Raw genomic sequence first — 21,483 nt, 5'->3', positions numbered from 1 at the left:
CTCTCTCCGAGGCCGACATGAAGTGCACTGGACCCAATAACTTGACTTTGCTCGCCCTTTCGCCAACATCATGCCGGTGTGCATCAACCAAAGCGATGACACTGAGCGCAATTATCAAGTCTCCATCATGGGTGAGATCTTCCGAGCCGCACAGAGTGTAGTTTTCTGGCTGGGCCCAGGTGACGATGATACCAGTTATGCTATGGATCATATTGGAAACTCTCCACCCCGGACTGGCTGCCACCCTCTAGTGAGTAACTTGACCACATCTGGTTCCGAGTCTCCATGGTGCCGTTTCGAGATAGAACAACAGCCTAGGCAATGGAACTGGCGATAGGCTGATCAGAGACAGGGCTTTTATACCTGCGTAGGCACGGGAAGATGTCGAGCTGGGAAAGTCGTACCCAGTACACCGGACCAGAACAGTGTCACAACGAAAAGAGCCAAAAAAGGGAGGCGTCGTTCTCACGTGATCTCAGTTACATAATCAACCCCACGGAATTGTCGCCGGAAATGTTCCGCCGCGACTTCGGAGGCGGCGAAGCGGCAACAATGCGGAGAAATCCCCTGTCACAGTCCCAAAACAACCCTGATATATAAATCGGACTATTTCGAACCTCGCATCAGGCCTGGACGTCCTCAATCACTCCTTCTCCTCACCAGAAACACTCCCGTCAATATGTCCGCCAAAGTCGCCCTGGTAACAGCCTCGTCGGCAGGTCTGGGAGCCGCCACAGTCAAGGCTCTGGCCCCTTACTTCCGGGTCGTGGTGAACTACTACTCGCGGCAGGAGAAGGCCGACCAAGTGATCAAAGAAGCCTCTGCGATCCAGGCCGCCACGTACAGCGCAGAACAAGAGCAGCCGCGCTTCCACGCCATCAAAGCCGACGTGTCGAAACGCAGCGAGATTGAGCGGCTCGTCAACGAGACGGTCTCCAAGATGGGCCGGCTAGACGTCGTCGTGAGCAATGCGGGGTGGACCCGGTTGACCAACTTCTTCGACCTAGAGCAGCAGATCGTCGAGGACGACTGGGACCGGTGCTTCAACGTCAACGTCAAGAGCCACCTGTGGCTCCTCTACGCCGCCAAGCCGCATCTGGAGAAGACGGCCGACACCGAGGGCGTGGGCGGCGCGTTCGTCACCATTGCCAGTCTCGCGGGCGTCAGGCCCAGTGGGAGTTCCCTGCCTTATTCCGTCACCAAGGCGGCTGAGATCCATCTTACCAAGGGGCTGGCGTTGATTTGCGGGACGAAAGTCAGGTGTAATAGTGTTAGTCCCGGCCTGATGATGACTGAATGGTAAAGTTTGCTCTCTTTTACTTTCTCCCCCCTCCTCTTCCTCCTCCTCTTCCTCCTCCTCCTCCTCCTCCTCCTCCTCCTCCGCCGTCGCGTCCGGCGCTATGATGATCATGATGAGCGACCTAACTTTTTTTTGGGTTGGACCACCAGGGGCAACCAATTTCCCGAGTCAAAAGTCAAGGCCACAGTCGACAAGGCCGCCTTGAAATCGACGGCCACGCCGGAGGACATCGCCGATCAGATCAAGACGCTGGTGCTGAGCAAGTCTATTACGGGGCAGAATATCGTCATGGATTGCGGTATTGCGATATGAGCAAGGCCGCCCCCGGCTCCAGAAATCAAACATAAATCCCATCCATTTTTGCCTCCCTTCTGTTTCACCAGGCTTTCCAATTCTGCACCACGCGTGCCCTCATCATCATGGTCTTGTTGGCATCAAAGGTAGGTATCCGTGTTCCAACGTGTCGAAAGCACATGCCCTACATCGATCTTATCCCCGACTCTCATCTTCATTTCCAGGGTAGAAATTCAGTCTGGGACGTGTCGATCGACCTCGGACACAGAGCCTCCAGTTTCATGCGCATCCGTTCGTGAGAAAGCCATCCTTGTGAAAAGCCCGTGACGAGGCCGTTCCCAGCCTCCTGTGCCCGCCGGCACTGCAGCCGCAGACTCTTCTAGCGTCGCAGGAGCTGGGTGTGGCGCGCCAAGAAAGACTCGATGGCGGTAAGCAAGCACGTCGTCAGCCTCTGCAACTCGTTGCCGTCCAGTGAGATCCAGAAGTCCCCTGCTAGAGGCACAGCGAGGGGCGGCACCTCTGAGCATGGTCTAAAGTCCCTCGAGGGCAGATGGACTGTGTTGTCACGCTCCTGGAAACGACTACTGCTTGATCGAGTGCTTGTGCTTGTGCTTGCGCTCTGAGAGATTTCAGCATGGATGGACCTCGCGCACTCGACAAGCTCACTCAGCAGTCACTGAAGGAGGCGGAGCGGCATCTCGACAGTTTCTTCCTAATTCTGTTGTATGCCGAGTGAAGCGTGGCCGTCCATGACCCCTGCGCAGAAGCGGCCGCCGATCAGATCTATGTTGGCTAGGAATCTGGAACTACAGTTCGACTCGTGGTACATTTCAGAATGGTAATATGTCGGACCCAATGCCGTCAAACGGAGTGCAAGAAAGCCGATGGAAACATGGGAGGGTTGGTCCAAGTTTCCGACCAAACGCACTTGAATAGTTTGCACGTCAAGCACATGCTCGTTCATATGCGTCTGCAACTCATCTCACACATCCATCCCCTCGTTCACCATCTCCAGTATCCTCAACGTCTCCAGCGCGATTCGGCATCCTCGTTTGACAGCATCCCTATCCTTTCTGCCGACCAAATCTGAAGTCCGCACATTCTTTTTGATGAAGAATTGCAATCTCTTGATGATCTGTGGCGTCTCAGCTGCGCGTTCAAATGCTTTTGTTAACGCATCCGGTTTGTCTTTTGCCTCGGACATGATGATGATGAGCAATAGTTCCACAAACATGGCCGTTCGTTCCTTGATGTAGGCGAGTTCCAGGACTTTCAAGACACCAAGAGTTTCGGCTCCGTCCAGGATCAAAAAGGCATATAGCCTCGCCAGGTTGGCGATCTCGGTCATTTCTACTTCTTCGTCTTCTTCGCTGGTGAAATCTTCCTCAGCGTCGTCTGCCCGAGGGGGATGTTCGCCCATTCTCCGAAAGAAATCCCACAACGCAAACTGAAAGGATTTGCGCATCTTCTTTTCCAGACACAGTTTCCTTGCCACGAGGGTGTAATAGTGGTTGTAAGGATTTTCACCGGCGCTGCAGCGAAGCAGGACTTTGGGGATCTCTTGTTCTTGAGTACGTTTAAGACGGAGCTTCAGAAGGCGCAGGTGAGCGTCTTGATAGTCCGCGGCGGATAGAAGGGCGACAAAGATGGCGCGGCGGATGTCTGTGTTCATACCGTAGTGGCGGGAAAGCGCGAGTAGGTCCACTGAATCATCGTCATCAAGTCCCAGACTGGTTGTCGGTATCGAGGTATCCATGGCTCCTTCGGCTGGTGCTGTCGCGGGTTCATGACCTTTCCAGCTAGCTCCAACTAGCCACCATTTTCCCTTTCTGTCGCTATTCTTAATATCGTCCCTTGTGATTCGCAATGGCTCAGAGGCCCTGATGGTGCGGTTGTTGTTCAAAGAACCAAGCACCTTCCGCATTAGCGTAATGTGTTCACTTGCTAAGCCTGCGTTATTCGTCGCAGCCTTCATCTTATTATTCTTCAAGTCCGTAATTGTCTCGATCATGAACTTCGTCCTGACGCTCATCTGTTCTCCTGCCGAATTCATCCGCGCCGCTTCCTTCTGCATTATCTGGACAATAGCTTTGAGAGAGGACGGATCATCTTGCCTCAATTGGTGGCCGCAGTCCCGGACTAGCCGCAGCAGCAATTCCGTGTTGTCCTCGCTTAGTCGCTCGAGCAATAGTCGGACGTATTCAAAGACTATAGTGCTGCTGATTAGGTGGAATGTGAACAGATTCGAGAGAAGGCTTATCAAGTTCAGGGCCTCTTTACCACCAGCGGCATCACTGCGGTATTGATCAAGTCGATCGACCAACTGTGAAAGCAGTTCCGCGCCAAAATCCACGCCAATAACTTTGTACACTGCCGTCGCATATGCGGCGTGTAAGATGACGAAGGTGTTCTGGAGAGCTGAATTGTTGCAGAACAAGGTCAAAAGGAGATCGATCAGGACAGACGTGACGTCCTGCCTCGGGTTGGATTGGTAGAGCTTCTCGAGCTCTCCCAGTATCGAGACGAGATTGGCCTCGGATAGCTTATTGAGGAGGCCCTGGACCTGCCTTTTCAGTCTTTCCAACGAGGCACTCTCGGAATTTTGTGCTTTTCTCAATGATGGTGGAATGTATTTCCCTGCAGGCGTTTGGGAGACTGGAGGTACGTAAGGATTTTCTCGGACCCTTTTTGACTGGACGTTGGAGAGTTCTCGCTCTGATTCGAAGCCTTCGAAAGAATCGTCACTTTCTTGCTCCAGACCTATATCAGACTGCTCCTCGTCGGATACCTCTTCCAGGTCCTTGTTCAGCAAATCGTCACTCTCACCTAGCACTTCATCAATTTCGTCACCATCATCTTCGCTACTTTCGCGGTCAAATCCAGACTCGTCCTCATCGGACCCGTCTTCCTCAATGTCAGGTTTCCTCCTCTTACTGTCCAACCACCCCTCAACCTCGCTCTTCCTCTTGACACCTCGATCCTCCCCGTCCAGCCCCTCCAGCAAATCATCCAACCCGTCGTCCGCAAAAGACTTTGACACTTTTTTTTTCTTTAACCCGAGCTTTCTTTCCAGCGCCGCGATCTCAGCATCATCCTGTGCGGCTCGCTCTTTAAATGCTTGGGAATTGGCGTCAAGGACAAGACCAGGAGAGGAAGACCGTGAGCTCGACCGAGAAGAGGTTTCAGATGGGGATGAGGATGGGATCTTAGATTTTTTGAGAATCGATTTCAACTTCTTGGGCTCTGAGTCCCTGGCCTTCGGCTTGACAGTTTCTTGCTTCAAGGTTATTGGTGCGAGGTTAGGTTCGTCGGAGTCATCGCCGTCGACGTCTCCGTCAGAGAGCTCCTGCTCTGCAATCGGATGTCTCCTCTGGGATCCCGCGCGCCGTATATTCTGTCTCCTCTCCTGTCGTTCGGATTTGCGCTGCTCTTTCCTGCTTTGCACCGAACCATGGTGCCGCCGGCCGCCTCCACCACCCAGTCGTCTCCCTTCGAACCCAAGCTCCTTTTCAAGGGCAAATGGTAGTTTCAGGCCATTTCTAGCTCGTGGGTTCTGTCGCGACATTGAGTCCAGAGCGCAGAGCTCAAAGGATCCCTAGGCTTTTGGCTCGAGATTTCGGGAATGGACTCTGTAGACTGCGCCAGGAATTAATTTTCTGGAAAATGCGGAGATGGCTTAGCCGAAGTTTAGGCGATATTTTTGAGTATCGCTCTAAGATCGCTCGCGACTCTCAGGGCTCCCCACCAAAGGACAATTCGTCAATGCATGTAGATGCGACTCACTTCACTTTCGCCAGACAACAAACATGCCGCAGGAACATCTTAGCAATGACGAGGTAATCTATATTCTCCCTTAGGCTACAAGACATGTCTGACTTGCATCCATGCAGTTCCTTAACCGCCTCACCACCCTTCTCTCCGCAACCCATGCCGCCACTCACGGCTCCGTCCATCTTACACAAAAGCCCTTGAAACTCACTACTGACCAAGCACCCTCGCCTTCACCTTCATCATCACAGATCCTCATCCGCGCCTCGAACGGCCTCTCAAAACCACACCGGTTGGAGGCCACAAAAGGGTCAAAGTCTGGATATGCAAAGAAGGAGAAGGTGAAGTTTGCGACGGTAGTGGAGACTTCAGAGTTGGAGGCGTTTTATACGAGGTATGCGGAGATATGCAAGAAGGGGATGGAGGGCTTGAGGAAGAGGGATAAGAAGAAGGCCAAAGAGAAGGCGAAGGCGAAGAAGAAGGGAAAAGCTGGAGCGGCTGGTGGTACTGGTGGTGCTGGGGAGAAGGCCTCCGGATCGTGAAGGGAACGAGGTGTTTCTTTCCTTTGATGGACGATATGAAAGCTATCTCTGAGCACAGAGACCTTAGTCAAGGGCGAAGAGGGACTGAACGTCATGTGTCACAATATCGGGTTCTGCCAGTCGCACCGGATCAAACCATGAAGGCGAAGGCACTGTCGCAAACATACTGCAAATGGACGGGGCAAACGAGAGGAGCAGGAAGCCTGTCTAGTGCAGTGAGGACGTCCTAACCCCAGAGCCGATAGCCAGTCTACCTCAGCGAGAGGGCGGGATCAGGACTGCAACCGGGAGCTGTCTATCTGACCTTGCTCATCAAGATGCACGAGACAGGCTCAAAGGTGAAGGAAGATTTTCCTGTGTTTGTGACGCGAGAGCTGCAAGATAAAATCGCATAGACAGAAAGCAACTTGAGGCAGGCCAATATCATTTAATTTCGCCATCAAAGCGTGAAAACTGGTGGTATCATCGAGCAAAAAGCAAACGTTTCACAAACTTCCCACAATCTTTTTACATAGGGACCCAGTCGTTGCTATGGTCGTGAAGGAGCGCCTTGCTCGAATATAAACCTCTCCCGTTGATCAATACCTGGCAGATAACCTGAATGTACTTATTTCCCACGGGGTAATGACTGCCTGGTCCCAGCAAACTCCATCAGGCACAGGATACCTAATCCAGATCGAATATGGAGTCTGGATCGTCATCCTTCGTCGTCATAGTGCTTGTTGTGCCGGGAGTCATACTCGGATCTTGACTTTTCGTCCGCCCTCTGATCGGCACTCCAAAGTCATCTTCTTCTTCGCTATCATCCCTTGGCCCCGGAGGTTGGTCTGGGAAACTTGTCCTCCTCCGATGTGCCTCTGGTCTGCGAAACAACTCGCCACTAAGTAGATCACTCACCGTGGCACCACCGGCGATGCGAGCTAGAATGTGGACCAGCAGAACAACCGCTTCGATTGGCTTGACCAAAGCCACGTTAGCGGCTTTCTGGAGAAATTCGGCCGTAAAGGGGCTTCCATAGTTTGTTGGGGAGGGAGAAGGTGATAGCAAGGTCGTGGATGGTGGGAGAGGAGAAAAGGATCGTTTGATGTTCAAGCGCCGTCTCAATCCTTCTTTGGGAAGTGAGGATGGGGGTGTATGAACCTCCGGCCACGATGAATCGGACATAGAAGATTGCGCGAGACCTGGAGTTGAAGGCTTGTCCATTGAGTCGCTGGTTGAGGGCCGTTGCGTAGGACTGCGTTCGGATTCCACAGTGGATGCCGTGACCGTGAGTTCCGAAAGACCTCTTTGGTGCTGATTTCTGTTCAGAGAGAAAGGAGTGAACTCTTCCGCATGGGGCGCTTGGTCAAAGTCGATGACTTGAACATGCTCATTAAGCGGTTCTTGTGTTGCAGAATCTGTCGTGTAGAAGGAGTCCACACTCGACACCCTGCTAAGAGCACCCTCGTTTACGGCGGCGACTACTTCATGCGCCTCAAAATCCTCTTTCTGGTGTAATGACGGGGCTTCCTCGGTGTCCTCTATAGTATCTGCTGAGGCCAACTCTTTCATGGCCTCGACACCTGCGCCGTCGGTCAACGGCTCAAATTTTTGGGAGAGAGCCATGCCAGATTCGGTTTCAGTGGACACAGATGTTAGGCTCGCTCGTATTGACTCGTCGGAAGCTCCATCCACGGAAGCTTCCTCATCATCCTCACGACGCCCTTCCGGCCGTGCTTCCGCATGTTCCATAGCTGGGCAAATCCTCTCGTGATGAACCTCATTTTCCAAGTTCTCCTCTGCTGGTTCTCGTGCATTTGCATTGTCTGATATTTCGTCCACATCACTTTGTTCGGACTGTATTGAAGTCGCCTTCACTTCAATGCTTGGCTCTGCTCCAGCTCCGACCGCTGAAGGATCAGCGAGCTGCGCAGGGGACACATCCTCCGATTCTTCATGTCGACCGCCTTCGTGCTCGCTTGAAGATGATTGGTACAGGTTCATTGATTCTTCACCAGCGATAGGCGGCCGCTGCGGGTGCGAAGCGTCATCTGTGCCTTTATCAAGCTTCTGCCTGAAATCAACCTCCTCATGATCCTCTTCGTGCTGCAATCCATCCTCGCTTGACTCGTCATACTGTGTCCTTTCATGGACGTCCTCGCTAGAAGCCACACTCGATGGGGTGGAGGACCGATAGCCGTCGATTGCCGGCCGGGACCGAGATGAGCTTGGACTTGGACTGTAACCGTAGTCTGATCCACGGCGCCCATAAGTCTGAACGGATGTCAAGCCGTTCTGTCCTTGGAAGCTCCACGATCGTGGATTCCTCGTCCTTCCGACCGGCAACGGGTCAGTATTTGGCGTCACAGGTTCTGGTTGCTGTTTTCTTTTCCATGTACCTTTCCTTCGAGGCGTTATTGCATCCTCTGGAAGATCCACGTGAAATGCGCGCTTGAAAGGACATGGCGTCCTTTCAAACCGGAGTACTTTCGGCAGCGCGGTTTTTAATTCCTCGACCTTCTTCTTGTCCTCTTCTGTTTCCGAGGGCAGCTCGATTCTGTAATATCTGAACTTGCCTGTGCGCAAGACGAATTTCGATTCGCCGTCGACACACCAACATTGCGAATTGCGCATGATGGTGTGGATGACCTTCTGGTCGGCGGATTTAAGGAAATAGCTGGAACCACGGACCTTCTCTATTACTATGGGCCCGGTGGAGGCCAGGATCTCGGAGCGCGATCGCCATGGCAGGGTCTCTACCGTATCAATGGGGTAGTCGGCATCGGGCAATGTCTCCTTGCTTTGTGGAGGGATTGACTCCTTAGGTGGGGAGAAGGCGATGATGCGCGCAGAGGGATGGGAGTATAGGATATCGGCATCGGCGTCTGATTTGTCCAGGCCAGCTTTTTCATGAAGGGAGAGTGCGCGCGAAGGGACAGTAAAGGACCTGCGGTAACTTTGGAGGGGAGGAGGCTCGCCGTAGGATGGAGGTGGACTGGCCATGCTGCATTTTCACAGGCTGCAAGGATCACATAAAGAAGATGTCAGCGTGGAACTGGGTTCCAATGGTGAAGACTGCAGGGATGAGGCGGATTTTGGCAATGTTGATGCTCATCACTGCTCAAACGAACCTCGCAAGATCGAATGAGCCACAGCGCCTCAGTATCACTGTGTTGCACTGTGGTACGTCGTACAGAGGAGCAGCCACATGCCGTCGGAGAGGGAACCGCCGAGCTCGCCCACAACCACTAGCGTCTTGGCGCTATGAGGAAGGGAACGTCACGTGATTCGTACTCAGTACTGGGTACTGGGTAGGCCACTTCCTCCCACGTCCCCGCCCTTCCGGAACGCGTCGGCCCAAGCCTAGTGGCCGCAAACATCTTGCGACACTATGGGAGATGCAGGCCGCTCCACGTATCGACCCAGTAGTTCGCAAACTTCACTCCTGACATCGCAGGTGAGGCGATGTAGCTGGTAGTCTCGGTCCACAAGGCTGATATGCTGCATGGCGCTCCGCATGAGACGACCAATAACGCGTAAAATTCCTGTCCTGGGATCAATGCCTCGACGTCTTGCTCCTTCAGCTCGTCGATACCTCTTCTTAAACCTTCCATCATTTCACAATTTGAACCTCGCACCACTGAAATATCATATCTTCGCTCGCTCCTCAATGTACTCAGGTAGGCTACAGCAACACATATCGACGCTGGAGTAGGCAGGTCCAAACACTTCGCATCGATAGTCAAATTCATTGGCCACGAGACCTATACCCGACAAGGCCATAGATGCTAGCATGCCCCAAAGGCGCATTCGTTGCGACTCTAACACGCTGAAAGCAATTTTTTCATCTTTTCAGGTAGCTTCATCCATCTATCATCTTCTAGGTATGTTGCCTTCAACTCGTCTGGCGCAGGAACTCTCCTCTCTTTGGAAAGTCTATGCCAAGCAACGACTACATAAAGGGGCGCTTTTCTGCAAGTATGGCAGCCTTGACATCTTCAGACATCTTTTTTTGTGAGCGTAAGTGCCCATTCCAATTCACCATACCGCGAATTCATGCATTGAGCCAATTCAGCTCTTTTTTTTCAGCAATGGGTTCCAGCGGATCATCAAGCAGCCCTGGAGCCTCCCCTCCACTTCCGTCACGCAGCAAGGCGAATGGATACACGAGTCTTGTCGTGGCACCCGCCCAGTCGACCGCAAATCTCCGCCAGGCCCAAGTCCAAATGCTCCAATTCGAGAACGACACCCTCAATTGGCTCACTTATGAGTCCGTTTATGACGATGACAAGGTTTGGCTCTCACGGACAGCATGTACAGCCATTTGGCCCGCGGCTAATCTCGCTCTAGTACACTCATACGGATGAAGTGCGACCCATGGGCTTTTACAATATGCCTCTCAGCAATCTGAGAATCATCGCCGCTAGCAATGTCGTCGATGGGGACACAAAGTTGAATTCCTTGTATGGCCATTTTCTTCCCCTCGGAGTCGTTGTCAAACAAGAACCTGAGGCTGCTGCTCTACAGACCGTGGGACTCTAACAACCCGTCCTACGATGCCAAATGAACAGGAAATCTTCCTGGCATTCTCAAAAAGATCAAGGATGAGGCCAAAAAGAAAAGTCAACACCCTCCTCAAGCCCGTCTCCCCGTAAGTATTCTGTTCACAATTCAAACTCAACTATAATTAACCCAATCCCGGTACAATGTGGTCAACAATGACGTCTCGGCAAAATGCTTGGGTACGTGCTACAAAGATTCGCCTGCTGGTACCAATCCTCTCAACCACAAATCCAGCCGGAAGACCAGACGTGGCAAATGTGGCAAACGGCCTCCAGAAGTTGTTTCTCACAACCAACACCCCCTGGGGCTTCTCTCCCAACTGGCCTCAGCCCCACCACGAACAACGGAAAGTGAAATTATGTTAATCGCAAAGAGAACGTAGTGCCAGGCGGCGCCAAGAAGCTGTCTGCCATTGCTTTCAACATTCGTCACAAGGATTAAGGCTATTCCGTTAAGACAGGTATGCTCTTGTGGCTAATGAGGCTAAATACCTTGAGCCTGTGTTTCTAATTTTCGGCAGGAGTTGATTTTGTTGGGAAAGACAATCAAGGGGCAAGCAAAGTCAATAACTTAGGTAACAAAGCTTCGCTGGAACCAGATGCCGTTGTGGCGACTCTGCGTACCGAGCTCATGGTGGCCATGGATCGTTACTACGAGACACGAGGCGTGAAAGTCCAAGTCACGGACGCTAAGAAAGCACTGGTCACTCTTCCCGAGGCCCTGACAGCTACCTGCCTAAAGTCCGCTCTCATGGAGGACAGTGTCCTAGTAGAGGTTAAGAATTACGGATTTCAACTCCGTGACCTCGGTCGCTTGGATCCAGCGATGCGCTATTTCCCTGCTCCGAGCACGCCCTATGTGAAGGGAAATGGCAATCTCACGACTTGGCAACCCCAGCGGGAACTCAGTGGGGAATGATTTCCTGGCTTGGAACACTTACTGGTCGACGAACTACGCCGCCCGCATTGGCGAGACCAAAGCACTGCTGCATCTTCTGTACGGCTTTGCGCCTCTCACCCCGAACATGCAGAACTTTGTGTTCGAGATGGACCCGAAGGACCCGAAGACGCTCAAGCGGACTGTTCTACGGGATATGCTCGACTTCCGTTTGCCCACGAGCTGGGTCCGCCTCGCACTGAGCGCCGAAGGTGAGCAGGAGACGGCGCTGCAGACATCTCTGTGTGATGCCAACTCGCCGCTCAACCTAGACCGAAGCCTTCCCGATCGGATCAAGAATCTTTTCATGTACAAGGCCTCGACAAAGGCACCTACGTCCGAGTCCGAGGACGTGAAGATGCTGAGCACCTCAGAAACCGGAGTCTACGCTCCCCTAGATCCGAACGACGTCATAAAAGTCCAGCAAACCCAGAACAACACCACGATCGAAATTGAATAGATCAAGGAGGCCAAACCGGGCGAAATGCTCTATGGCGGAAGGTGAGTCACGCCACCTGCTCAGTGAGAGTCATTTTAGAGCATGATGTACTGACGGCGCGTAACTAGACTCCAATTCTCCAGTGGGCTACAACTCAACTTTTTCGCCTACTCTGCACCTTATCGCGGCGACTGGATCGCCGTCCAGGACATAGATCCCAAAGAGTGGAAGCGATCTTACGCTGCGATGCTGGATTGGGGCCTTATGCATGCCATGGCGTTCGTCGATACTGTCACTCGAACACTCACAGACTACCCCAGCATACCCGTGAAGCTCAAGTACCAAGGCAAGGAGCCCAAGGAGTATGCAGGCAAGGAAATCACGAAGAAGTTTCTGAGCGGACTGAAGGTCAATGACTATAATAAGACGGCCGGGAAGCCTGATCCCCGGGCGATCACTATGTTCTCACTTACAGGTTTGAAAGCCCAACTCGACAAGGCGAACAGTCGCGCAGACCTGGGAGTGATGCACAAGCAATTGTGCACGTGGGACTTTTTGGTGTCGGGCATCATTGAGGATGCAATATACAAGGACTTTTTCGTCCGGAAAACCCTGCGCGACTTTCCGCGAGCAAAGCCTCCCACAAAGTGAAACGAATTGCGATCTGGGGATGTTGACGTCCGGCCAGTTACTGCGTCAATCGCTCTCTCAGTATTACGTTGCAACTGATGTAGTTTTCGGAAACGTCAGTCCATATTCATTTACATTGATCAACCGGCATGCACCACGCTGTTCTAAGCCCCCAGGTTGTGTAGAAAATACGTACGCTTAGCAGTTCTCGCACCTCGACAGCAAGACGGTCAGTGGGCGTCAACTGTCATCGGAACATGGTTGTTCCGTCCTTGTCCTTGTAACAAGTAGGGCCAGCTCGGCAGGCGCGAACAACCTTAGTTGAAGCTTACTTTGCTCGGTGCAATTTAACTGCCACAGCCTTGCACAGCTTTACTTGATTGTCCGGAGCACTCATCGTTTTCGTGGCGCCCCAATGCTGCTCAACCCTGCAAGAGCTCATCGACTCAGCCAACCAACCAGCCATTTCCCACAGGGTCAGACGATGGTGTCATTGGGCGGCGAAGCGACACATCACATGGCTGATAGGCCACCCCGCCAGTGGTAGGCCACTCAAGGCCCAAGGGCAGGCGACCGGTGAGGGCAAAGCGACTGAATGCAATGGTAGGCCACTCAATGGTAGGCCACTCAATGGTAGGCCGTCCGATAATAGGCCGCCCCGTTGTGCGTTAAAGACGCCTGCCCGTCCCAAGTTTTGACTGAGTTCCTCTTCCTCTTTCTTCACGCTCGGACACCGCTCTTATCACGGGCACGCTTCGTTATTGTTAATTTTGATGCCGTCACTGAGCAGGCCCAAGGGGCATCCTTCTTAGGTTTTGTTTGCTTCTTATTGCCCGGCAGCTACGGCTGCCCAACTACCCTTGAGGTCAATATACCTACCCGCACGCGGGGAGGCGGCAGCTCCTCGCGCGCATCTCCATCGACCACCATGGTTCCACAACCAATGTGAGCGATCTTGATCTTGGAGTGAACTTCATCGATCCTGCGAATTTGTGGCTTCCCCACAATTTTCCCAGCCACTGGACTCTACCGGAGCTGGACGATGCTCCTTTTCTCGAACTGGATTATCCCCCTATGTGGACGTTATACCACCCACAAGTCGAACAACAAGAATCTCTCGGGGCCGCAGCTCCTCCTCGGGGGACACCTTCAGGACTCAGGGACTCCACGGAAACTCACCCGGGCATGCGATATGAGTGGTCCAAGGAGCCATCCCTTCCACTTGGCAATAGCGGCATGTTGGCTCAAGTGCCTACAACTTCGGACAGGCAGACTGGTGACGAGGTTGGACTTTTGAATTCAAAGAGGTCATCACCTGTTACTGGAAACGACACCTACTATTGCCATAAATGCAAGCCCTCGAAAGCCTTCCAGAAGAAACATCAGTTTACAACACACCAAAGACGGCACAACCCTCGCTTTGCGTGTGATCAGCCTGAATGTAACAAAAGGTTTCAATATCGGAAAGACCTCACTAGACACCTGAAGACTGTTCATACTAAATACCACCAACACATTGAACGCTTCCCGTGTCCCATTGCGAGAGCACTTTGGCGCGAAATCTCTTCAGTTTCTTTGTTATTTCCGGTATTTTGCCATCTCTCGGACGTTGAGGGCATTCGAGATGTTGGCATTGGCAGATGCAAGCGGACCAACCGTACACATTCTCTCACCTCAATGCGAGGACAGTGGGAAAAACATGTGGACAAAGGCAAATCTCATTTCCATTATGGCATTATGAAGACGAAGCCTAGTCACTGCTCCGGAGCAACCACTTCGAGATTCTGGCCAAACCCTCGAACTTGTCGTTCCGGAGAAGTGACTAGTTTTCGCGCTCATAATGCCGTAATAGAAATGAAACTTGTCTTGCTTTTCATTATTTGCTGACATTTGGTGATATCTGCTTGACCTGCCATGCAGCCTAACTGGAGGAGCTATTTGGAAACGGACTATTATGTTTCTTTCGCAATGCATGTAACACCGCTCAGTACATAGGGGGCGAGGTGGCAAAGGAGACCCTCCGCTCGTTTGTCCTCCAGAAGACAGTTTACAGACCGCTCATTACATAGTGGCACATAGCTACCAATACAAAGAAAGTCCAAACCCATCTTATACCTGCGCAGAGAGTGGCATCTGGCTCTTTATTGAATATTGTTCTTTTCGTCACCAACATCCAAGCTGTATCGAAGCCCTGCCGGGCTCGTGATAGTCGTTGCTTCCGCATCACCACCACCTCCTTCGGAGGATTAGTACATGTAAGTCGGGGTTTTTGACAGGTTGAGGCCCTGTCGTAGGCCACTTGAACCCCAGTAAATGGCACGGATCCCGGTATTTTACTCAGAATGTACTACAAGCTTTGCGGTGGCCTATGGAGCGGCCTAGGAGCGGCCTACCATTGGCAAGATCAATGTATCTCGATCCTCATAGGAGATATTTGGTCCAAGGTAGGCCGTCGAGCCCGCCAAAAAAAACAATAAGAAGCTCGCAATAAACCAGCGATCGGGTTCTCGTTGGAAACCTCTTGATTCGTTTCTCATCGAGCAAACCAGCTGTCGCCAACCCTTGGTGCCAATGTCCGGCCTCATCAACGGTGAACACGGTATGTACGTTCCAAAGTTGTCTGCTAGGGCCTTGGTTGAATCACTCGCTGACAAGCTGCAGTGTCTCATCACGACACCTCGACGAGATCGAACGCAACGTCAACCCACTCCTCTCAGTCCTTGGCCATGCGGGAGATGCTGCAGATCTTGCAAAAGCCAAAGGACGCTCGTCGCGGTCTCGTAGACATTGCCCACAATAGCAACAATCAGCAAACCGAGACCACTCTGCACCAGCGAACGCAAGGCTGGGTCCACGGCAGTCATGGCTACTCCTGTGCAAGGGGCCAAGCGCAGAAGAGACGAGACTCGATCGATAAGCAACTCCGTGCTGTAGACACGCTGGCCAGAGAGCTTTCCAGGAAAAGCATTGGAGGAGAAGCGAAGTCGAAGTCGAAGAGCGCCGAAGATGTCAAGAGGGAGCCAAAGTGTCACGCCTTGCAGTTTGTTGGGCGCTGGACGAATGAGCTCGATATAGGCGACATGAAAAGACTGTCGCTGTCGATTTGACGGACCTAGGCAGCATCCATGTCGTCAACTCTTTCGAATCCATATCGTCCAAAGGTCTTCCAGACGATCATGAGTAATGCAGTGTATCTTCTGAGGGAGATGGCTTGAGCCCGTTCGACATTAGTAGTATCACCTGCTCGAGCCGCGTTCCGTGTAGTTGCCATTGAATTTCTGACTTGCACGCTGTAACACATACGCGGACCGCATTCGGGAAACTCCATAGAAGGAGGAGTTCAGTCTCCTTCAGCCTTCTCGCCGGTCTTCAGCGCCTGCGATTGCTGATGAGCGATTTCGCAAACCTGGCAAGACAGGAAGCGTCGCGTTGAAGGGGGTGTAGGAAATTCACATACTCATAGATCAGCCCGGCCGGATCACAGATGCCTGCATATTAGCGGAGCATCAGCGGTACCAGCGGCGGCTATATCTGGTGCCTAGCTTCGTCAACAATATACCTATACCAAGTACAGAGGAGAAGGTGCACCGACGACGACGGCCGTAGAAAAGGGGGGGGGCAGAAGGCTAGTGGGCTGCGCTAGAGCGAACTAAATTCGGCATCGTCATATTAATGTACTTTACTGTAGCGCCCAAGGAGGGGGCCATATGTACAAGGGAACTACCTAAGGGGAGTGCAAGGGGCTTCAAATTCTTCGTTCCTGTGCAAGTTCCGGAATTCTATGTTCATCGGCGGACTTTTCTATGTACATAGCTGAGCAGCGGGCTTGTGTTGGTCCGTGCACAGATCAAGTTCTCGCTGTGGCTTGCCTGGGGGTGAACTTCAGCTTCAGCGGTGGCAATGTCAGTGTGAACGTGTCGAGGACGTCAGTGTCGAACTTGACGCCATCTTCCCCATCGGCAAACGCAATGTTGAAGCTCAGAGCAGCGCGTGACAGGACCATGCGAAGTTCCATCATTGCAAGTTGCTTCCCTACGCAGCTGAATGCACCTGCTCCCACGAATTAGTACCTCGTGATCCTATGCAGCAAGGAGGGCTTGAAATTGCAATCCTGGAGATTTGTCGAACGTACCTTTTGAAAACGGGAAAAAGGGCGCCTTTTCCGCGCTGATTTGTTCCCATCTCTCGGGCATAAACTCCAAAGGTCGCTCGAAATACCGGGCATCTCGCTGTAGTGTGTGCACGGGAACGCCGACGACGGTGTCTCCGGGAATATACACCTCGTCAACCTGGAGCCCTTGCGGAGGCGTGATTCGAGGAAGGCCACCAGGTACAAGAGGCTTGAGGCGCAAAGATTCGTTGATGATGTTGTCCAAGTACGCAAACTTGGCCTTCTCGTACGTCCAATCTTTCTCACCCCCCGGGAATATGGTGTCGAGCTCTTTCTGGAGTTTTTGCTGCACGGCCGGATTCTTTGCCAGGTAGAAAAACGTGTTGGCGAGAGCGGCGGCGGTGGTATCACTGTCAAAGCATTAGAAAACGGGACTGCGCTCAGGGCACCGCAAGTTGGTGAGCGATGGTAGCATACCTTCCGGCAATGATGATCAGGCGAGTGTCCTCGCTCAGTGCAAAATCTGATGGTGGTGCGGACTGGTCGTTCTCGTACTTGGCCTTGATCAACCAAGAAATAACATCACGAGGCTCTTGGTCCTTGCCCGTGGACTGGGAACGACGAAATAGAACGCGTCAGCGACTTTCACAAAGCTCCTAGATTTGGCGGACGATGGTCACTAACCCTCTTCTTCTCTTCGAGCTGATCTCGACAGTATCCCATAAAGTCCTGAAAGGTGCCGGCGATTCCGGGAATGGCACTGCAAAAAGCCAGCAGCCACGGGAGGGTACCAAGAGTGCCGATCGTGATCATTTGATCATGCAGCCCTTTAATGGCTTTGTGTTCACGGCCGGTGGTAAGCATTTCAAAATCCTTGCTCAACCCGATGTCGCCCATGACATCAAAAGTGTAAAACATTGACCACTCAGTGATGTTCATCGGCGAACCTCCTGACGCAGCTATCCGGGACAATAAGAGATCTGTTTTGGCTTTGACGCGGGGCTCGTATGTAGAGATTGCTATCATAATAAAAATCAGCATCTGCAGGCCAACGATATGAATAGTGAGCCACCTTTGATGCTAAAGCCGCGGTCCCAAGCCCGTCGCCTTTGTCGTTGGATGTGCATATCGCGTGTCGAGTTGATGGAGGTCTTGTTGATGTCGTCTGATACTTGGCTGTACCAGGGAGACTTCGGCAACTTGGAAGGAGGTCCATAAACAAGTTCAATGGCAGAGGCACGATTGATTGAGATCTCGCGAGGACCTGGGCCCGAGAGTCAGTGAGGGCGCTTCCAAAGGGGAGATCAGGTCCTGTATACCGATCCGAACGAAGTCTCCGTACTGCTTGTGCAAGGCCTCCACTTCGTAATTGAACTGGACTTTCTTCATGGATCTTTTCAGAGCCCAAAATCGAGATAGCTTCGCGCCCCAGGGACCAGGAAATTTCCTCAGCCGGTGGAAAAACAACCGATAGATAGCAATACTGCCATACACGCCGATGAGGAAGGCGCCATCTACGATGAAAACTCTGAGCGCTCCCGCCAATATCCCATGTTGTCCGACAAAGGCATAGCCAAAGAAAGCCGTGGCATTGAAGCTAGAGAAAAGAATAAGGAGTGTCCATACTCGATTGTCGATCTCGATTGGGCGTATACTGTGGTGGAAGATTATCCCCAACACAAAAGCGGTCGCAGCAGTAACTCCGAGCTCGACGTTCAGGGCATACCTGAGGAGGGTTATGGTCCCTGACTCAACCTCCATGCTTGCACAAAGGACTTCCCCGGGAGGAATGTGTCAAGGAGGAATAAACTATCACACGTGAAAGAGGAGAAGGGTGGGATGTCAATGATACCAGAAGAACATGCCGGGTAATAAAGCGTATTGAGATGGTGATCTCGACAAATGATAGATGCTGCCAGGAGGGCTCCACGAGTGAAATGCATCCTGCCGAGATCTATCTTTCGAATGCCACATCAGCAAAGAGATACCGGCGACATCCAATTTCCTGATATGTCAGTGGCTCCGACTCACCACTATGAGATCGACTTCGCTGGGCGAGTCGAGTGGTAGGGGTATTGCCCGACCAATGGTATGTTAGCATGTACCTACCTTATGCAGAGTTTTACAGGCCCCGAAAGAGGGTCCCGAGCTGGGCAGCAAATGACCGGCCAAGTCTGAGTCTCGCTTTGCCAGGCAGGGGCACAGACAGGGTCAAGTCTGGACTTTGAATATTGACGATCTTTGGTTCCTGCGGCACAGTCCAGAGAGGTCTAAGTACGTACGGAGTATTACTACACAATCCATGTGCAGGCTGCACGGGTTGTGGGGTGGCGCATTTTTCATGTGCTTCACCACCGTTGCGAGGTGTGCAGATCTCGGTTGCTAATACTCGTAAAAGAAAGGTGATTGTTAAGGCGTTTATGTAAGTGGTCCTATTCCTATACCAGCGTGGGAACGGAACCGCACGGTCGCATTTAATTCGGATTCGTCGTTAGAGTCGGAGGCTTGGAGACAGGGATATGGGCTCCATGGAGAACCAGGTTAGATGCTGCGCTTGCCTGACTTGCATGCTGCTGGCCCAGTCGACTGGCGGGTGACGGTCCATTTTGCTTCTTCTAGGATGGATTTTCATACGAATGCGCAGAGGCTCACCGCACATCAAACAGGACTTCAAAGGCCTGAACGGAGAAGGCCGGGGGATTGACGGCCGTTGCGTCTCCTCCTTCGTCGATCAGTGGAGTGCATAAGTTGGATAAGTAGGTATACCTAGCCTTGGGCCACGTCCATGAGCCCACCCTAGTTGGCAAGCTTTCAAGAGAACAGGATTCGGTTTTGTTCAGCACACTCCGTACAGTACGAAGTGGTCGTTATCGTGATAGTCCTCCCATATATTTTGCTTGTCCCCCCCTAATGTTCCATGCAATATCACGATTGAGATTTGGGCGTTCAACCCAGGAGGTCCACGCATGACCTTCTCCACTGTTGCTCGGTATTATGTTAGTTTATGCAGATCACAACGCTCGGCGCCACTCGCTTCGAGCATGGGAGATGATGAAGGGGCCCGAGGACTTGGGCGCGAATGAGACTGACTCTGCTTGCTTCACGCTTGCTGAATGTAAATCACCATACGTATAAGACTCTATGTGCTAGAGGGGAAAGAACGTAGGACGAAAGGTCCAAATATTGATTGATTGTCTACGAGGTACTTGGAAGAGAACTACCTCGTATTCAGTCGCGATATTTGTGGGAGGAAATGTTGCAGTAACAGTCATGTGATCATCGGCCAACCTTCCCTTAAAAGCCAGGCCTAGTCTTCCTCAGACGACACCAACGGGACGTCCCCGACGAAACCGACACATCTTCTTGGTCTTGTTGGCTTCCTGTCGATCTTTTTATGGAGGCCGCAAAGGACCACATTTTAGCTCCAGCAACACGCAAATAACGCCATTCCTGCAATGAAGTTGACCAGAATGGCTGCCGTTGGATCAGAGCAACCTTGGCGCGGTTTTCCTGCTCCGCGGCCCGGCTCGCCTCAAGTTGATGCCATCAAACTGTCGAACTTATCCCTGTCGTACGAATAACCTTCCAAGAGGATGATTGGATGCAGAGATCCCCAGTCCAGCTCGTATTCAGGACCAGGCCACACGAAGAAAGAACCATTGCAAACGTCGAATCCGGTCACCTTTAATACCCCATTGTCCATCGCCATTTTCCAGAACCTCCCTCCCCCTCCCCCCCCCCTCCCCCGAATGGGAAGTATCGCTTGTTCTTGGGCGTTTCAAGACTTGGGGCTGACTGAATCCGGATCCGCGTTCCCAGTGCCTCGTCTCAAGCTCGTCTCTACCTAAGTACACCCAAGCCCTTCTGGCTGGCACGGATGTTTCTCGACAGGCAATGGACTTTTGTCGATCACTCACCTCTGCAGAGTATACAGGCAAAACGTCCTTCCTCAGGAGACCTTGTTCGCGTTGCATCCTCTTTTGGTACTCTGGCACCGAGTATGTCCCATCCTTTTCCCTGTCCGTCCATATGCTCCATTCTGCACCTGTGAGCAATGCAAGAGCAAAGCTAGGGGTCCCTGCCCGCCCGGAAAAATTCTCATCAGCAGGCCTCATAGCTTCAGTGTGTATTTCGGGATCGCGTCCTCTGTCTATTCCCACATATTGAGTCCCAATTCTGGTTTGTGCATCAGGCAGACGTCGTTTTATCGCCCGTTGCTTCTTCCTCGATAGTTGTGACTGAGCCACGGTCTCCGCCAGCTCGATAATAGCTCTAACTTCCATTATAGAGACATTTCTGAGCACCAATGAGGCTTGCATGAGTATCCTCTACCGCGCACGGACTATCCCAGCCTTGTTGCCCGTTTCTTCAGACCCAAGCGGGGAGTGGCAGGCATTCAAACCCAATTTGCGTCAGGGTTTAGGCTCTTTCTGAACAAATTTTTCGCCCTCCCCAATTTTCTCTGTTAGGGCGACAAGGACTGGGTCAAGTTTCTGCGAACTTCCAGGGTTCCTCCAGTGCAAACGGCTTTTGGGTCCCAGGAGTGTGATCGACGCTCGACGATCTTTCAACGACCCACGGATAGAGCCATGTCCAGGTATTCCCCGAGGATGTTGCTTAGTTATAGTGTCTGTTCATCTCAAAATATATAGACTGATGAACTGCCGTCAGGAGACTTCAAGCCTACTGCCCAGAAAGGCTTCCTTCAACGGCGCCGCATGACCTGAAGAACTCGATTTGATATCCGTCCTTCATTCAAAATGGTTCAGCCACATAGCCTGCAATTGATCTGCCACGTCGTTATCAATATTCTTTTCGCCATTGGCGAAGGAAGCATCCTTCTCCGACTATGGACAAGAGGCGTTATTTTGAAACAGCTGGGCAGGGATGACTGGGCAATGTTCTTTTGTCTTGTATGAAC

General features: G+C 52.2%; 8 protein-coding genes across 8 annotated transcripts; 5 read left to right on the top strand and 3 right to left on the bottom strand.

The window, feature by feature from the left end:
• Positions 1 to 679: 679 nt before the first annotated feature.
• On the top strand, positions 680 to 1,612 carry A1O5_09910 (alcohol dehydrogenase; the record flags this gene model as incomplete). Its single annotated transcript, XM_007750488.1, has 2 exons — positions 680 to 1,299; positions 1,450 to 1,612. The coding sequence occupies 2 exons, from the start codon at positions 680 to 682 to the stop codon at positions 1,610 to 1,612; spliced, it is 783 nt and encodes a 260-aa protein (XP_007748678.1).
• A 964-nt stretch (positions 1,613 to 2,576) lies between these two features.
• A1O5_09909 (uncharacterized protein) lies at positions 2,577 to 5,159 on the bottom strand (the record flags this gene model as incomplete). The annotated part of the gene is made up of 1 exon (XM_007750487.1): positions 2,577 to 5,159. The coding sequence occupies one exon, from the start codon at positions 5,157 to 5,159 to the stop codon at positions 2,577 to 2,579; it is 2,583 nt and encodes an 860-aa protein (XP_007748677.1).
• Positions 5,160 to 5,400: 241 nt separating this feature from the next.
• On the top strand, positions 5,401 to 5,904 carry A1O5_09908 (uncharacterized protein; the record flags this gene model as incomplete). Its single annotated transcript, XM_007750486.1, has 2 exons — positions 5,401 to 5,430; positions 5,485 to 5,904. 2 exons carry the CDS (start codon positions 5,401 to 5,403, stop codon positions 5,902 to 5,904), a joined length of 450 nt encoding a protein of 149 aa, XP_007748676.1.
• Positions 5,905 to 6,570: 666 nt separating this feature from the next.
• Positions 6,571 to 8,886, bottom strand: A1O5_09907 (uncharacterized protein; the record flags this gene model as incomplete). Its single annotated transcript, XM_007750485.1, has 1 exon — positions 6,571 to 8,886. The coding sequence occupies one exon, from the start codon at positions 8,884 to 8,886 to the stop codon at positions 6,571 to 6,573; it is 2,316 nt and encodes a 771-aa protein (XP_007748675.1).
• A 1,088-nt stretch (positions 8,887 to 9,974) lies between these two features.
• A1O5_09906 (uncharacterized protein) lies at positions 9,975 to 10,425 on the top strand (the record flags this gene model as incomplete). Its single annotated transcript, XM_007750484.1, has 2 exons — positions 9,975 to 10,175; positions 10,234 to 10,425. 2 exons carry the CDS (start codon positions 9,975 to 9,977, stop codon positions 10,423 to 10,425), a joined length of 393 nt encoding a protein of 130 aa, XP_007748674.1.
• A 1,045-nt stretch (positions 10,426 to 11,470) lies between these two features.
• On the top strand, positions 11,471 to 11,842 carry A1O5_09905 (uncharacterized protein; the record flags this gene model as incomplete). Its single annotated transcript, XM_007750483.1, has 1 exon — positions 11,471 to 11,842. One exon carries the CDS (start codon positions 11,471 to 11,473, stop codon positions 11,840 to 11,842), a length of 372 nt encoding a protein of 123 aa, XP_007748673.1.
• Positions 11,843 to 11,866: 24 nt separating this feature from the next.
• On the top strand, positions 11,867 to 12,472 carry A1O5_09904 (uncharacterized protein; the record flags this gene model as incomplete). Its single annotated transcript, XM_007750482.1, has 2 exons — positions 11,867 to 11,883; positions 11,950 to 12,472. The coding sequence occupies 2 exons, from the start codon at positions 11,867 to 11,869 to the stop codon at positions 12,470 to 12,472; spliced, it is 540 nt and encodes a 179-aa protein (XP_007748672.1).
• A 3,826-nt stretch (positions 12,473 to 16,298) lies between these two features.
• A1O5_09903 (uncharacterized protein) lies at positions 16,299 to 18,323 on the bottom strand (the record flags this gene model as incomplete). Its single annotated transcript, XM_007750481.1, has 6 exons — positions 16,299 to 16,501; positions 16,584 to 16,972; positions 17,040 to 17,173; positions 17,247 to 17,581; positions 17,635 to 17,826; positions 17,882 to 18,323. 6 exons carry the CDS (start codon positions 18,321 to 18,323, stop codon positions 16,299 to 16,301), a joined length of 1,695 nt encoding a protein of 564 aa, XP_007748671.1.
• Between the last annotated feature and the right edge of the window lie 3,160 nt (positions 18,324 to 21,483).

Source organism: Cladophialophora psammophila, assembly GCF_000585535.1.
Source record: "Cladophialophora psammophila CBS 110553 chromosome Unknown aczJe-supercont1.17, whole genome shotgun sequence".
NCBI classification, from domain to species: domain Eukaryota; kingdom Fungi; phylum Ascomycota; class Eurotiomycetes; order Chaetothyriales; family Herpotrichiellaceae; genus Cladophialophora; species Cladophialophora psammophila.
The sequence above is the reverse complement of the archived record's forward strand: the minus strand, read 5'-3'. Positions and strand labels throughout refer to the sequence as shown.